At 39.7% G+C, this 17,908-nt stretch overlaps 1 protein-coding gene across 1 annotated transcript; it reads right to left on the reverse strand.

Annotated features, from left to right (window-relative positions):
- Window positions 1-12,580: 12,580 nt before the first annotated feature.
- Window positions 12,581-15,577, reverse strand: LOC145791626 (uncharacterized). The gene is made up of 3 exons (XM_082872007.1): window positions 15,265-15,577; window positions 14,161-15,045; window positions 12,581-12,897 (listed from the first exon to the last, which is right to left on the reverse strand). Exons 1-3 carry the CDS (start codon window positions 15,575-15,577, stop codon window positions 12,581-12,583), a joined length of 1,515 nt encoding a protein of 504 aa, XP_082728133.1.
- Between the last annotated feature and the right edge of the window lie 2,331 nt (window positions 15,578-17,908).

Raw genomic sequence — 17,908 nt, forward strand, 5'->3', positions numbered from 1 at the left:
ACAACTAATTAACTATTCTAAGCTAATTAATTACAACAATTGAAATTGAATAACTAGTTACACAACTAATTATGATATTACAAAATGAATTAAATAACTAGCTACGCTAAGCTATTTAAAACAATTTAAATAAAGCGAGTAAACAGCCTCATAGGCGAGAGAGACATGCATATTCAGTTGCGTCTTCTCGAAAATCCATCGCCATGATCTCTGTTGCCTCTGTTTGCATTTGCCTTGATCTCTGAACACTGTACCAGCTTCCAGACTGCTTCTACCCTAACTCAGATACACTTTTGCACAAAAATGGATTGGTGGCCAGTCGGCCATAGAAAGTGGCTGCCAGCCACCTTAACAGACCGGTCGGCTAGTATAAGTGGCCGGTCGGCCACCCAATTTCCAGGCTTCTGGTTTTGTTGCAGCAGAGAACAATAGAGGCACAACAATGTATTTTTCAAGGAATGTGTGTACTGCCACACTCCTTATTATTTCTCAAGCTCAAAGCAGTGTGGCACTTGGCTCTCAAGCCACCAATCAAGCATTTTCAAGCATGATGGCCAAAGAACCAAGCTTGCACAAGCTTAATGAATACACAAATAAGACTCAAAGGGCCACTACCTTATTATGCACGATCAAGGGTGACGGTGACAAAGGAGATTGGCTCATTTCATCACTTTGAGTATGAAATGGACCATTCTACCTTATGTTCAATATAACGTCCGATTGAACACAATGCAATGCAAACACATCATGTTTATCTTGGTCATGTTTTACTTGTCCAATTCTTGTTTACACATTTTACATTACCAAGTCATTCTTTAATCGGTTAAGTCCAATGTGAAAGTCCTCTAATAAGAGAGGGGTCAACCAAAGGATGGTTTAAGACATGAGAGAGATCATGCCTTTGGCTAGGAGGAACCCTCAAAAGGGGGTTAAAGCCATTGAGCACAAGCTCTATCTCAAGTTTAAACACAATCATAAGCTTAACCAACCCTCAAAACAAATGGAAAAATGAAGAAATGAGGGAGGTTGTAGACTTTTCAGTACTAAAATGGCATGAAAAATAATGTTAAAACATGCAAGCAACACATGCACAACATGTTAAGCGCCAAAAGCATTAAAGCTAGTGATGAGCACTACACTAGAGGCATGCAATATCAAGCTCAAATGACTAAACCAACTCTGGATAGAGCTTAGACATGCCAAAACAATGGGCAAAACATGCTGAGATCGAAGCATAGAAGGCAAGAAAAACATGCTCATTTGTTAGCTCGCAAGCAAGGCTCAAAGCACAACTCTCAAAAGCAATGAAAGAGTGAGATAAGTAAGAGTGTGACAGAGATATACGCACTGAAATCACATGTTAAATAATGCTACAACATGCAATCAACACATGCACAACATGTTAGAGGCCTTGAACACAAAGCTAGCGAAGCCATTTACACTACAACCATGCATAACAAGTCTCATATGACCAAGAAGGCTCAAAACGGAGCTAAAGCATGCTAAATCAGTAACAAAAACATGCTGAGATCAAGTCTCAAAATGGTAGAAAAACATGCTCACATGCTAGGCCTTCTACACTTGCAAACAAGACACAAGGAGGGGAGGCCACCGCCTCCTATTTTGGACCTCAAAACATGGTTTTTACCACTGAAAATTTTCTGATTTTCAGTGGTTAGAAAGGCCAAAAAGTTTGATTTAAAACAACTTTGAAAGATGGCACAACAACTTAGCAATCAAGCTGCAAAAAGGGTGGACCACCCCTAACTCCAAAAAGGGCTTAAACCACCATTTTTATACCTTAAAAATGGAGGTTTTTCTAGTTGAAAACTAGGCCAAAAACAGTTTGTAAAGGTGGAAAAACAAGTGTGCAAAATAAGCTTAAAAAAGGTAAGTCTTATACCTTTGAAGCATAGCACTTAAACAGCCACTATCTGAGCCAAAACCAGCCTTCAACAGCCCAAAATAAGCCCCAAGATGCCTCAGCTCCAAGGTGGGGGTTGTATGCAAATATGTAGATCGGCCACCCCAGGTGGCCGACAGCCCACATTTGTAGCCGACAGCAAAAATCTGCTCTCCAGGTCCAACTTCAAATGGGCAAATCTCCTTCATCTGGACTCCTTTTCAGGTCATTCTTGTGTCTAAATTCAAGCCCCAAAAGTCTTCTTTCCAATGGTGACAGACTCACATCAAAATTTTAGGTGTGCTAAGAGATATGCCTCTTTTAATGCAGACTTCTCAGTTTTGGTCCTCACAGATTAATGCCTAACTGCTTCTCAGCTAGTTTTCTTCCCTCCTCTCCTCTTTTCTTTAACCCCAAACCTCTAAATAAGATGTTTTGAAAGATTTTCAAAGATTTCACCTCTCTTTCATTCATTTCCACTTTGTCCTTGCTCAATTTGCCGAAAAGCTCAACATTTAACAACATGCGAGCCTCAGAGCACCGAAGAATCATTTTCAAAAATATTTTGAAAGAGAGTGTTTTAAGGTCTAAAATCTTTGGTCAAAATAGTTTTAGTCCAAAATGGGGTGTAAGGTTGGGATTTGACGCTCTTCTTGCTGAAGAAATCAAACCTTTGCACTGCACAACTTTCATCACCAAATAAGCAATTAGTGACGCCCAAGTCTTAAGAGCGGTCAAAAATGGGGTGTCTACATAGTGGCCCTCTCTTTCTTTGGACTTGACAATCATGTCGTCCACGTACACCTCGACCTCTTTATGGATCATATCATGAAGAATGGTGGTTGCAGCCCTTTGATAAGCAGCACCGGCATTCTTCAGCCCAAATAGCATCACCCGGTAGTAGTAGGTTCCCCAAGGCGTAGTGAAGGCGATTTTCTCTCTGTCCTCAGGCACCATCAGAATCTAGTTATACTCGAAAAATCCATCCATGAAGGAGAGCAATGCATGACCCGTGGTGAAGTCCACTAATTCATCAATATGTGACAGGGGAAATCATCTTTCGAACTAGCCTTATTCAGATCCCTGAAGTCGACAGACTCTGATTCTGCGATCCTTTTTTGGGACTGGAACAATGTTGGCCAACCACGTTGTATACTCAGACACAAGCAAGAACCTTGCCTTAATCTGTTTAGTAACTTCTTCCTTAATCTTTAAAGCCTAAACAGGGCGTATTCTCTACAACTTCTGTTTGACGGGTCAGGTCTCGGGGTCAAGAGGGATCCGATGTTATACAATCTCAGGATCGATTCCAGGCATGTCTTCGTAGGACCACGCAGAACATCTTTGAGATCTTTTAATAAAGCGACTAAACGTTCGCACTCCTCCGAAGACAACGTGGACCCGATCTGGACCAGACGCAGATCCTTATCAGTATCCACATTAAAAGCAATGATTTCATCAGCAAGGAGTTTTGCAAACCTCTCCTCCTCTTAATTAATCAAATTTTTCAAAACCAGAGGAATTCCTTTCTCTTCATTTTTATTAAAATTTTGAAAGTCCTGATCAATGCAATAAACAAGCGGCACAGAGAAATACTTAGAATCTGCAGCAGCATTCTCATTCATAAAGTCCAGCTCATCTAGCTCTTTGGTTACAACCAACTCAAAAAAGAAAGAAAAAGATGACCTGGAAAAGACCTTGGCATCTGGGTTATTACCCTTAGGAATACCAGATTCAGACTCAGAAGAACCGGAATCTGATTCCGACTCCACAGACTCTATGGAATTAGATTTTGGTTCACTACCCGACGTAGAACTACTAGACAGGTAGCCCTCCTCCAGTTGCCAAATGAGGGATGGTGCTTCAGATGCATCCAAAATACTACTAGATGAGTTCACACCCGGTTTGTCCCCAATCATGGAGATGGTCAGGTTATCTCCCAAGCTCTCTAAGTCGACCGGAGGATCTGAAAGGAGACATGCCAGTACTGTCCCTACTCTGAGCTTACTATTGTCTAAGTCATTTTCTATGCTCTTCTCAGCTTCAGTAGTTGGTTCAGCCTTTTCCACTATATCACTGTCTTGCAGCTGCAAGTCGAAGAAAATTTCAAAGCCAGGAACATGCTGTTTCTCATAATTGAACCAGGGTTCGGGAAAGCCGCAAAATGGGAAGTCTTCACCTTCCCGAACAAAATGACCATTTAGAGTTCCCCAGATCGGCCTGTGAACAAGCTCATAGCGATTCCCAGTCTGCTTGGCTCTAGTACTGCCTGTCATCTTTTCTTTCTTCCTGACCCAATCCTCTTAGGTAGGCACATAGCCAAGACGAAAGGCATGCGGATTATGTGGCACATCGGCCAATGCTGTGACGCCTTTCCGGCCACTTTTTCCCAGTCCCATTCATGGCACATGTTGTAGCTTGTTCATGAAATAGATTGATTGGGCACTGACATACAAGTTCTCATGTCATGACCAAAACCCGCTCCTATAGGTTTAGCATCGCAACCCGCCAGTAATCATTGGATTAACAGAGGCCTCTAAATAGAATAACGTATAATCAAGGGGCTGCGGAAGCAAATATACAAAATACAACGTCCACTGAATTGTGCAGACATACATGGGATAAAATAATTTAAACTTTAAAAGCATACACATGACATCACATAGATACAGTAATTATACGTCACCCCATGTACAGATAACCAAAAACAAACTATTCATTAAACAAGAGAAAACAAAGTGTTGAATGTTCAAAAAGACAAAGCCACATGACTTGACTTGGTCCAGAACCTCCTCGGGAGGCGCAAAAGGTGGCTGACAAAATGAAATCCCTAGCCATCAACTCTGGTCTTGATCACATGCCTGGTCACCTACATATATAATATAAATAGTGAGCAGAAACCCAGTGAATAATAGCAAAGTAAAGGGTTTCCATGAATGATGTCCCATATCAACTCCAGAAAATATATTCATATTTATTTTAGAAACAAAAGCAGATCCATATTCATAATCTTGTCCAAATCATATACAAAAATTACAGTTCATGCTAAATCATACGTGGTACATCCATTAGCGCTAACAGAACAGATGTAGAACATATGGTGGTTATGAATAACCAGTTCCATAAAAGAACCTCCGGATCCGGGTAACAGAGAATAAACATGTTGAGTCTCATGATGGAGCCTCCGGTACAGGTAACAGATTGCAGACATATTAAGTTCCATGATGGAACCTCCGATACCGGGTAACAGCTAACATATATCACATGATGCTAGGATGCCACAAATACATTGTCAGAAATTGGACAATCATTCATTATATAGCACATATCATTTCAGAAAATAGATCTTAATTTATCATATAGAAAATAAATAGAGTTGAACATAGCTTTACTAAGTTATTACTCACAGTTGGCTTCAGGTGTAGACAAACAGAGCAGTCTAATCAAATGGTTTACGACACGTAACCTACGTCAACACATAACAGATATACATTTGAAACACACGTTGGAATACATCTAACTCATTACGTTCCGTTCTTAGTGTGTTTCTATATTTTACCTTCATTATTGTGTCTTAATCTTGGCTTAGGAATGCCTACGATGCAATGAGGATGCCAAAATGTACTTGAACACATTTAACAAAACTTGCTGAAAATAGAGGTCCAGCTCGAGCGCAACTTCCCCCACTCGAGCGGACATGTAATGTGTGAGGGGACGCTCGAGCGCAACTTCTCACGCTCGAGCGCTCTGTAAATTTTGAAAAAGTATTGGTTATGCGATTTTCACACTCGACGAACGCTCGATGGTCACTCCAGCGTAAGACTTATGTTCCGGCTCGAGTGCAACTCTTAACGCTCGAGCGGTCTGTGAAAACATAAAACTTCTGGGAGCATGTATTTCACACTCGAGTGAACTTCTGGTTGCTGTAGACACCCCATTTTTACCGCCCTTAAGACTTGGGAGCTACTGATTGTTTACTTGGTGATAAGGTGTGTAGTGTCAGGGTTCAATTTTTGCGGCAAGGAGAGAGTCAAATCCTAACCTCGCACCCTATTTTGGACCAAAGCTGTTTTGAATGGTTTTTAGACCTTAAAACCCTCTCTTTCAAAATATTTTTGAAATAAAGTTCCTACGATGTTCCGAGGCTCGCATTTCATTAAATGTTGCGCTTTTCGGTAAACCGAGCAAGGACAAAGTGGAAATGAATGAAAGAGAGATGAAATCTTTGAAAAATATTTCAAAACATCTTGTTTAGGGGTTTGGAGTTAAAGAAAAGAAGAGGAGAATGAAGAAACCAAGTTGGGGAAGAAGATGGGCATGAACCGTTAAGAGAGAGTTGAGCAACCCTTGCTAAATCACGTCTATCCTTTTGTATAATTGGATTTAAGCTATGAGTCCACCACCGTTAGAAAGGAGACTTCTAGGGCTTCATTTTTCACTCAAGAATCTCCTAAAGACAAGTCTGGATGGGGGAGATATGATTGGTTGAAGTTAGGCATCATTCCGGTTAGACCGAAACTGAGCAATCTTTACTAAAAGAGACATAACTTTTTGCACAGTTGGAATTTTGATACAAGACTTTCACCATTGGAACGCTTACTTCTGGAGCTTCAATTTGGACACAAGAATGACCTAAAAAGGAGTTCATATGAAGGAGTTATGCCCATTTGAAGTTGGACCTGTAGAGCAGAATTTGCAGTCGGCCACAAATGTGCACAGTCGGCCATCACAAGTAGCAGATCGGCACCAAAGATGGCCGGTCGGCCAAGAGTGACACAAATTCAGATTTTTTGAAGATCTTTTCCCTCCAGCTGTTTCCAGCAAGATCCAGCTGTCCCAATTCAGATATTTTCGACCAAAGCTCTTGCTTTTGCTATATATGAAGCCAAATATCTCATATTCAAGGGTTAGAACATTGAAGCAATTTTGGGTGCCTCTCTCTCTAAAAATTCCTCTCTCTCTAGACATTTTAGAGCTAAATCTCTACCTCTCTCTCCTTCTATTGCCTTTGTGTGCATAACAAGAGATACACTTGGAGATACACCCCTCCTTTACCTAGGCATCCTTCACCAAAGTTGTATATCTTTGGGCTGAGGTCTCTTGGAGCCTATTTTGAGCTCTTAAAGGCTGATTTTGTCTTAGATTTTGGCTGGTTTTGCTGCTGAGCTTCAAGGTGCTTCAAGGTAAGCACTTGTTCCTTAAACCTTTGCTTTGCATGCTTGTTTTACCACCTTTGTAAACTGTTTTTGGCTTGGTTTTGAACTGAGAAAATCTCTGTTTTTCAGTCCTAAAAGTGATGGATTAGGCCTATTTTGTGTTAGGGGGTTGTCTCTCCCTTTGCTCTTTGGCTTGTAAAGCCTTTAGAGTCAACTTCCTAAGCTTTTCAAACCATCTTTGTTTGGCCTTTTAACCACTGAAATCTAGTGGATTTTCAGTAGTAAAAATGTGGTTTTGAGGTTCAAAATGGAAGGGGGTGGTCCCCTCTCCTCTTGTCTTGGTTATATGCCTTGTTGGGCTAATTAATGAGCATGTATTTCTACTTCTTTGTGGCTGCGTTCAAGCATTTTTTTGTGATTTTTTAGACCTTCCATAACTCTGTTTTTGGCTGTCGTGGTCACCTCTTGCATGCTTCGTATACTTGTAGTGCAATCTTGCCCATTAGCCTAGTGTACTTGGTGTTTTGGCCCTTCATGCTAGCTTGTCTTGGATATACTCCATACATGTTTTAGCATTATTTTGGCATCCTTTAGGACTGTTTTGGGTGTTCTTGGCCTTTTGGGGCTTGTTTTGTATAGCTATAGTGTAAATGGCTTCACTAGTCTTGAGTTTTGAGGCCACCACCATGCTATACTTGTGATGTTTTCATGCCTTGGCATCATTTGGCATGGTATTTCAGAGCTTATATCTTTTCCATACTCTCATGTTTATCACTCTTTAATTGTGCTTAAGAGTTGTGCCATTATGCCTTGTTGGTGAGCCAATACATGAGCTTATTTTTCTTGCCATCTTTGCTACAAGTCTAGCATGTTTTTGCCACTATTTTGACATGCCTTAGATATGTTTTAAATGGTTATGGTCATTTGAGCATTGCTTAGTATGGTTGTAGTGTAAAAGGCCTTGCCTAGCTTTGGGTTTTAAGGTCTTTAACATGTTATGCATGTGATGTTTGCATGGTATGGCATCATTTAGCATGTAATTTCAGAGCTTATTACATCGTCACACTCGCACATATTCCACTTTTTCATTGTGTTTGAGAGTTGAGCTTTGTGCCTTGCTTACGAGCCATCATTTGAGCATGCTTTTTCTTACTTATCATGCTATCATTTCAGTCCATTTTAGCCACTGTTTTGGCATGCATGAGGACTATTTAGGGTTGGTTTAGTCCATTGAGCATTGTATTGCATGCCTCTTGTATGATGCTCTTTACTTGCTTTGATGCTTTAGCCTTCAAACATGCCATGCATGCATTGTTCACATGATAGAATCTTGTGCAAGCTATTAGCATTGATAGGTTGATCATGTTGTATGTGTTGCATTGTGTTTGGATTGAGCGTCGATCCAAACACAAGGAATGTGGCACGTTTCGTACTTGAAGTGATGAAACGTGTTGCGTTTCTTGGTCGCCGACCCTCTTGATCAATCATGATAGAGGTTAAGGCCCTTATGTGTTGTTTGTGCATTCATCAACATTGTGCAAGCTTGACTCTTTGGCCATCATGCATTGAGATGCGTGATTGGTGGCTCGAGAGCCAAGCACTACACTCCTTTGAGCTTGAGATATGATAAGGAGTGTGATTGTACATACATTTTCTTGCAAATACACTGCCATGCCTCTGTTCGTGCTCTGTTGCAGCAAAAAAAAGAAATTACAGGAAGTAGTGGCCGACCGACCATCAGAGCTGCTGACCGGCCACCAAGTCTGCCGATCGGCTGTCAAAATCGGCCAATGGCCATCCCTCTTAGCCGACCACCCCTCAGAATGTTCATAAGGTGGATCAGAAACATCTTGGAAGTTGGCACAATTTTCAGAGGTGCAGAAATGTGCAAACAGAGGTATCACGAGGCACGATAGTGGATTTCCGAGCGAAGCCGACCAAGCATGCATATCCTCCTCGCTTCCCGAGGTCATTTGTCTAAATTGCTTAGCTAAACTAGTTCATTAGCTTGGTTATTTTGTAATTAATTAGTTAAGTGTTTAATTAATTAATTTGATTTGTACTTAATTAGCTTAGATTAGCTAGTTGTTCAAATTCATGTGTTGTAATAATTAATTAGCTTAGCGTAGCTAGTTAGTTGATTTATTCGGACCCTCTGTCGAGAGGGCAAATGCTATAATAAGTGTGTGTGTATGTGTAAATGTCTTCCAACCCCACGTCTTTCTCCCTTTTATTTACCAGCTTTTGATGGTTAGTTTTAGGGCATATTTCAATTAGCATACTTATGTTTGCATGCGTGCATCATTCATTCATCTTGCATGCTCCGGGCTCGACGCATCATTCAAACTGTATCGTATTTCAATACCTATTTGAATACATGTATCAAGTGTTGTAAATCATATGCCATCTTAGAATAGCCGAGCCTATCTTAGTTGCATTTTGCATGTGTTGCATTAGGTATTCTTAACATAGCTAGGATCATGCATCGATTACTAACTAGCTTCTTTTTTGGCTCGGAGTACACTGTGAGTGTTTATGCTTTAGCATCCTTGCATGTGTGTAAGTGACTGCCATGATAGCATGCTTGCCATGAGGCTAACTGCTTAATTGATTAACTGCATAAATGCCTGTGGATGAAGGCTTCATTGCTTGAATTGGAACAATTCATCAAAATGTGCGTTTTAAGCCTACTTGAAGTGGCAAATCATGTTTTAAGCCTACTTGAGGGTGGCAAAATCCACGTCTTAGCCTACTTGCAAGTAGCAACTTCAAACCATTTTCAAAAACAAACATTGAATTGTTTTGTTACAATTCAGGCGATCTACTCTATACTTGTATGTTGTGCGCATCACATAGTAAGGTTAGCTAATAAACTGAAAAAGAACACATGTGTTTTCAAAACAACATATCATGTCAGTAGAGGCTGATCTTTGATCGGGCGAGCGGGGGTGCTCATTTCAGAACTTTCCCCTCTCGTACCCAAGTTCTCGAGCCGAGGCAACTTTGGTGATGATGGACACGTGGCCTTAGGCACGAGTCAGGATTTCCTAAATTTCCCATAACAAAATATTTAGGTGGCGACTCTGAAATCTGGCAAAGCAGTATGTTTGGCATTTTTTGATTAAAATTGATTTGCCAAAACGATTTGCCATATTTGGACTCTTTGGTGATTTATCAGTCTTACATTGCACTTTGTGAGATTAGATTCAGAACTGTGACAGGAGTCCGAACTGTAGTAGCTTGAACTACAATTCGCGTCCTCGCGCGCGGAGCAGTGTTTCAGGCGGTCTACAGTCACTTAAGCGGAGATATAAAAACAAAGGCGGCCGCTTGAGCACAGAATCTCACGCTTGAGCGGAAGTGTAGAATCTGAAATTTTCAGATTGCACTCCCAAGCCCAAAACTCGAATCTAACTCATCAAAACACAACACTTGGCCCAAAACTTGAGAAAACAAGTTTAAACATTGAAAACATTAAGAATTAAAGATCATTTCACAAAATCAACGCCCAAGAGTAAGTCAATCGGGTAAAATCGAACTTGAAACTTATAAAACAACACATGGACTTATATACAAGCACTTTCTTGACTTCAAAGCTTCCAAAACATGATCAATTGTGGCAAATTGATGGAAAACATGATGAAGTTTCATAATTAAGTTGAGAACATGACATGCATGGAGAATTCTACTTGAAATCAACTTGAAAGATTACCATAAAATGCACATGCAAGCTATGCTCTTCTTCTTTCCCACTTCTTTAGTTCATTTCATGCACTAATCTTTCATTTTTCCTCTGAATTCATAACTTAAATGAGTTAATTACATAATTCAAGGGTTGAATTCCTTACCTACAAGTCTTAATTCTTTGAGTTCTTGAGTGATTCTTCCCAATGACTCGAATTGTAGCTAAGTTCAAGTCAATTCCTCCTAATTCTCTAGCAATCACCCTAGTTGAGCTCAAGTCTTCTCTTTTCTCTCCCTCTCTCACGTTTTGAGCTATGAAGAGTATAGAATAAGAGTGCAAAATGTATTAAGGAAATCAAAGTGGCCTTATATAGGCTCCACTAGGGAGACTTCATTAATAGCTAATCAATTGACATTATTTATCTAATTTAATCGTTCCGAATCAAATTTCAATTGAACCTACCATAATGTTCTAAAAATTCCAAATAACACATATACCAAGCCAATTTCATGATCGGATACCGATAAGGCCTTCAATTCGCAAAAGAAACGAAAACATGAATAGATCTTTCTACGTTAAACAGATATAAACACACATAAGGCAACATATGACGCAAAAATTTACTTTAATTACTTATTAGGCATAATTAAGAATCGATTAACGTTAATCATAGGTCGGGTTTGTTACAGTCTTCCCCTCTTAAAGAGTTTAGTCCTTCAAACTCGAATCACCTTCGTCTTGGAAGAATACCGAGTCCAAAGGAAATAGTTCAGGGTATCTTTTCATCATATCCTCCTCTGTTTCCCAAGTTGCATAGGTTCCTCCATAATTTTGCCAATCGACTTTTACCAATGGAATTTCCTTGTTTCTCAATCTCTTGATTCGGCGGTTAATGATCTGTATTGGCCTCTCTTCGTATATATAATCATCTTTCAGAAGCACATGAGTCAGTTCTATCACATGGAGCGGATCTCTTAAACAATCTCAAAGCATTGAGACATGAAAAACGTTATGAATGTTTTCCATTACCGAAGGTAAGGCTACTCAATATGGTACCAAATTGATCTTCTCAACAATTTCATATGGCCCAACATATCTTGGTGCCAACTTGCTTTTTACCCCAAATCTCTTTTGACATTTCATTAGAGTTACTTTAATGAACACATGATCGCCAACTTCATATTTCATATCTCTTCTCTGGACATCCGCATAACTCTTTTGATAACTTTGAGTAGTTCTTAAGCGTTGTTGAATCAATTTCACCTTCTCAATTGTTTCTTGCACAAGTTTTGGTCCCAATAATGGTCTATCACCTACTTCAGCCCAACAGATAGGAAAATGGCATTTCCTTCCATACAGAGCGTCATAAGGAGCCATCCCAATACTTGAATGATAGCTGTTGTTATACACAAATTCGACCAAAGGTAAGTCTCTCAATTGCCTTGAAAGTCTAACACACATATCTGTAACATGTCCTCCAATGTTTGAATGGTCCGTTCGGATTGGCCATCTGTCTATGGATGATAAACACTGCTTAGTCTTAGTTCAGTGCCCAAAGCTTGTTGCAAACTCTGTCAGAATCTTGAAGTAAAGTTGGGATCTCTGTCAGATACTATAGACACTGGAACTCCATGTAATTTCCCAATCTCATTGACCTACAAATTAGCCAACTTATTAGCATTATACAAAGATTTGACAAGTAAAAAGTGAGCAGATTTAGTTAAACAATCAACAATGATCCAAATAGAATCCATACCTCGAGAAGAACGAGACAGTCTGAATAATATGCTCCCACTTCTATTCCGGTATTGGAAGCGGCTAAAGTAATCCAGCGGGTCATTGATGTTCAGCTTTAACTTGTTGGCAGTGCAAACATTTAGCCACAAAGTCGGCAATGTTTTTCTCCATTCCAGGCCACCAAAAGTTCTGCCTCAAATCATGATACATCTTTGTGTTCCCCGGATACATGGCAAACTTGGAGTTGTGAGCTTCAGTCATAACAAGCTTCCTCAAATTGAAGTAATCTAGTACACAAAGTCTATTCTGGAATTTTAACACATTATTCTCAAACACAAACTCCAGTCTCAGTTTTGAGTCCAATTCTTCCACAATCTTTTTCAAGAACTCATCTTCAAGTTGTTTCTCTTTAATTTCTTTAATGATTACAGGTTAAGCAAAAATAGCAGCTAAGATTCCACCTTGTTCGCGTAGTACAACTTCAATTTCATTTCTTTCTAAGTCACATATCAAGTCTCTATGACCGGTGCGTAAGCATGACAATTTACCCATGGATTTACGGCTCAAAGCATTAGCAACTATGTTTGCTTTTCTCAGATGAAACAAAATATGCAAGTCATAATCTTTAATCCATTCTAACCATCTTCGTTGTCCCATGTTCAGTTCCCTTTGGGTGAAGAAATATCTCAAACTTTTATAATCTGTATATACTTCACAAGTCATACCATACAGATAATGTCGCCAAATCTTCAAAGCAAAGACGACAGCTACCAATTCAAGGTCATGAGTTGGGTAGTTCTTTTCATGTGAGCGGAGTTATCGAGAGGCATAAGAAATCAATTTCCCATTCTACATTAATACACACCCCAAGCCTTTGTAGGAAGCATCGCTAGATATCTGGAACCCATTGGTCTCGTTGGGCAATGACAGAATTGATGCAGTTATCAATCTAGTCTTCAGTTCCTGGAAGGCTGATTCTCACTGGTCGGTCCAATCAAATGGTACATTTTTCTGTGTTAATTGTATCAATGGCATAGCACGTTTCGAGAAATCTTTCACAAACCTTCTGTAGTAACCTGCAAGTCCTAGAAAACTTCTCACTTCTGACACATTAGTTGGTCTTGGCCAGTTCACAATGGCTTCAATTTTCTAAAGATCAACAGAGATACCGTCCTTGTTAATTACATGTCCCAAAAATGCCACACTATCGAGCCAAAATTCACATTTGGAGAATTTTGCATACAACTTCCTTTCTTTTAAAATCTGTAGGGTAGTTCTAAGGTGATTCTCATGTTCTTCCCTGCTTTTAGAATAGATTAGTATATCATCAATAAAAACAACAATAAATTCATCCAGGAATTGTTTAAACACCCTATTCATTAAATCCATGAACGCCGCAAGTGCATTAGTTACCCCAAATGGCATTACCAAAAATCCATAGTGTCTATATCTGGTTCTGAATGCAGTTTTCTCTATGTCTTCTGCCTTGACTTTTAACTACTGATACCCGGATCTAAGGTTAATCTTAGAAAATACTTGGGCTCCCTGAAGTTGGTCAAATAGGTTATCTATTCGGGGTAGTGGGTATTTGTCCTTCATGGTTACTTTATTCAATTCCTGGTAATCTATACACAATCTCAAGGACCCATCCTTCTTCTTAACAAACAAAACTGGAGCACCCCAAGGTGGAGTGCTCGGACGGATGAATTTCTTGTCTAACAGTTCTTGAAGTTGGGCTTTCAATTCTTTTAGTTCTGAGGTTGACATTCTGTAAGGGGTCTTAGAAATAGGTTGCGTTCCCGGTGTCACTTCAATAGTGAACTCAATTTCCCTATCAATTAAGTCTCCAAGCAAGTCGTTTGGAAACACATCGAGAAATTCACAAACAACAGGATTAGTTTCCGCATTAGTACTATCAAACGATGCAGTCTGTATACAACACAAGTAGCCCCTACATCCCTTTCTAAGCAATTTAACAGCTTTCATGGCCACAATCAAGTATAGGGGAGGAACTACCCTATTCCCAACAAACACAAACTCTAGTAACTCAGGTGGACAAAATATAACGGGTTTATTCACAAAGTCAATAGATGCACAGTACTTCGTTAACCAGTCTAATCCCAGAATACAATAAAAATGATCAATGCTCAACGGCAACAAGTCAACATACAATGTCATATCACCAATCATAATATCGCATGCCGGATAAACATAAGCACATACCATAAAACCCCTAGACGGTGTAGATACAGATAGTAAATAGTTCATAGGTTGTAAGGGTCTAGTTAATTTCTGAGAAAATGCATGTGACACGAATGAATGGGTAGGACCAGAATCTATCAGCACATATGCATTTTGGGCACAAAAGGAAATTGTACCTAACACCACAGTTTCAGTGTTCTCCACATCACCAGGCACTAAAGCGAATACTCGACCTTGTCTCGGAGTTTCTTTCCCAGTATTAGCTCTTGCATTTGTTTTAGCTGTAGAAGCAAATCCAGTTGAACTTGCTATAGGGTGGTTGGCATTATCAGACCCAAATGGGAAATCTTTCACTACATGACCTGTCTTGACACATCGAAAACAAGCACCGGATGCTCAGTAACACACACCCCTATGCCTCCTTCCACAATCAGGGCAAACTGGAATAGACCCATTACTCTGACTCGAGTTGCTTGTAGACCCCGTGTTCTGCTTTTTACTTACATGAGAATAGCCTTTTCTGAAACTATACCTAGATCTTTTCCCTCTCCATTCTGTTGTTGTTGTTGTTGGGACCTTACTTTGTCTCATAGCGGCTAGGGTAGCTTCCGCCATTAAGGATCTATCAAGGACTTGTACGTATGTTGGCAACTTTAATACGCCTACTCGATCAAATATGTCTAAGTTCAATCCTCCTTCAAATTTGCGGGCTTTCTTATAATTCGTATCCACCATGTAAGGAGAAAATCTGGCTAATTCAGTGAACTTAGCCTCATACTCAGTTATGGACATTCTGCCTTGCTTAAGTTTTTGAAATTCTGACACTTTTCGGTACCGAAAACACTGAGGGAAGTACTTGTCATAAAAGATTTCATTGAATCGAGCCCATGTCATGTTTCCATTGGTGTTCCGAATTAATAACCACTATCTCCGAGCTTCGTCTTTGAGAGTATAGGTGGCCAATAAAACCTTCTGAGTCTCAGTATAGAGAAATACTTCAAAAAGTTTTTTCATCTCTAGCAACCATGTCTACCCTTTCAACAGTTCAATTCCACCCAAGAATGTTGGCGGTTTCAACTTCATGAATTTCTGTGTCAGGTTGATAATGTCATTATTATCAGGTTCAACTTGTACCAACAGAGGTGGAGGGGGTAAAGGTTGTTGTCTCCGCTGTTGTGTCATAGCTTTGGTCAATGCTGCAAGCATATATTCCATTCAGGTCATACGAGCCTTTGAGGACTCACTTGCATCATTTCCCCTTGCATTCTCCATGTTGCTATAGAGACACTAAATAATAATAAACATAGGAATAAGCTCGTTCATTTCTTTCAATTTATTTGCCCAGATTCAAGTTCAGTTTTCATATTTATATAGATTACCACACACCCACACATGCAAATGGAATGCCCCTACTTCTTACTAGGACATCCTAAGCTCATATAGACTTATGTGTGCGGTAGAACACATGCTCTGATACCACTCTGTCACGACCCAAACCCGCTCCTATAGGTTTGGCATCGTAACCGGCCAGTAATCCTTGGATTACAAAAGCCCTCTGAACAGAATAATGTATAATCAAGGGGCTGCGGAAGCAAATATACAAAATACAACGTCCACTAAGCTGTGCAGACATACGTGGGACAAAATAATTTAAACTTTAATAGCACATACCTGACATCACATAGGTACAGTAATTATACGTCACCCCATGTATAGATAACCAAAAACAAACTATTCATTAAACAAGAGAAAACAAAGTGTCAAACGTTCAAAAAGACATAGCCACATGACTTGACTTGGTACGGAACCTCCTCGGGAGGTGCAAAGGGTGGCTGACAAAACGGAATCCCAAGCCATCAACTCTGGCCTTGATCACGTGCCTGCTCACCTACATACATAATATAAATAGTGAGCAGAGGCCCAGTGAATAATAGCAAAGTAAAGGATTTCCATGAATGATATCCCATATCAACTCCAGAAAATAGATTCATATTTATTTTAGAAATAGAAGCAGATCCATATTCATAATCTTGTCCAAATCATATATAGAAATTACAGTTCATGCTAAATCATACGTGGTACATCCATTAACGCTAACAGAATAGATACAGAACAGATGCAGAACAGATGTAGAACATATAGTGGTTATGAATAACCAGTTCCATAAAGGAACCTTCGGATCCGGGTAACAGAGAATAAACATGCTGAGCCCCCATGACGGAGCCTCCGATACGGGTAACAGATTACAGACATATTACGTTCTATGATGGAACCTCTGATACCGGGTAACAGCTAACATATATCACATGATGCTAGGATGCCACGAATACATTGTCAAAAATTGGACAATCATTTATTGTAAAAAACATATCATTTCAAAAAACAGATCTTAATTCATCATACAGAAAATAAATAAAGTTGAACATAGCTTTACTAAGTTATTACTCACAGTTGGCTTCCAGTGTAGACAGACAGATCAGACTAATCAAACGATTTATGGCACATGACCTACATCAACACATAACAAATATACATTTGAAACACACGTTAGATTACATCTAACTCATTACATTCCGTTCTTAGTATGTTTCTACATTTTACCCTCATTATTATGTCTTAATCTTGGCTTAGGAATGCCTAGGATGCAATGAGGATACCAAAATGTACATGAACATATTTAACAAAACTTGCTAAAAATAGGGGTCCCGCTCAAGCGCAACTTGCCCCGCTCGAGCGAACATGCAATGTGTGAGGGGACACTCGAACGTAGCTTCTCATGCTTGAGCGCTCTGCAAATTTTGAAAAAGTATTGGTCATGCGATTTTCACGCTCGATGGTCGCTCGAACGTAAGACTCATGTTCCTGCTCGAGCGCAACTCTTGACGCTTGAGTGGTCTGCAAAAACATGAAACTTCTGGGAGCATGTATTTCACGCTCGAGCGAACTTCTGGTCGCTCGAGCGAAGATACAAAAACCAAGGTCGCCGCTTGAGCGTAGAATCTCATGCTTGAGCGGAAATGCAGAATATGGAATTTCCAAATTGCACTCCCAAGCCCAAAACTCGAATCTAGCTCATCAAAACACAACTTTTGGCCCCAAAACTTGAGAAAACAAGTTTAAACATTGAAAACATTAAGAATTAAAGATCATTTCACAAAATCAACACCTAGGAGTAAGTCAATTGGGTAAAATCGAACTTCAAGCTTATAAAACAACACATAGACT

The sequence above is a fragment of the Camellia sinensis genome, chromosome 5 (assembly GCF_055761805.1).
Source record: "Camellia sinensis isolate YWXY chromosome 5, ASM5576180v1, whole genome shotgun sequence".
NCBI lineage: Eukaryota > Viridiplantae > Streptophyta > Magnoliopsida > Ericales > Theaceae > Camellia > Camellia sinensis.

Excerpts from the sequence above, each read along its gene's own strand:
- LOC145791626 (XM_082872007.1), bottom strand. The coding sequence starts at position 15,577 with ATGACATGGGCTCGATTCAATGAAATCTTTTATGACAAGTACTTCCCT. Across the intron at positions 15,046-15,264 it reads CCTAGCCGCTATGAGACAAA|GTCATGTAGTGAAAGATTTC; the intron begins GTAAGGTCCCAA and ends GTGTCAAGACAG. Across the intron at positions 12,898-14,160 it reads TCCGAGCACTCCACCTTGGG|AAATTAAAGAGAAACAACTT; the intron begins GTGCTCCAGTTT and ends TAATCATTAAAG.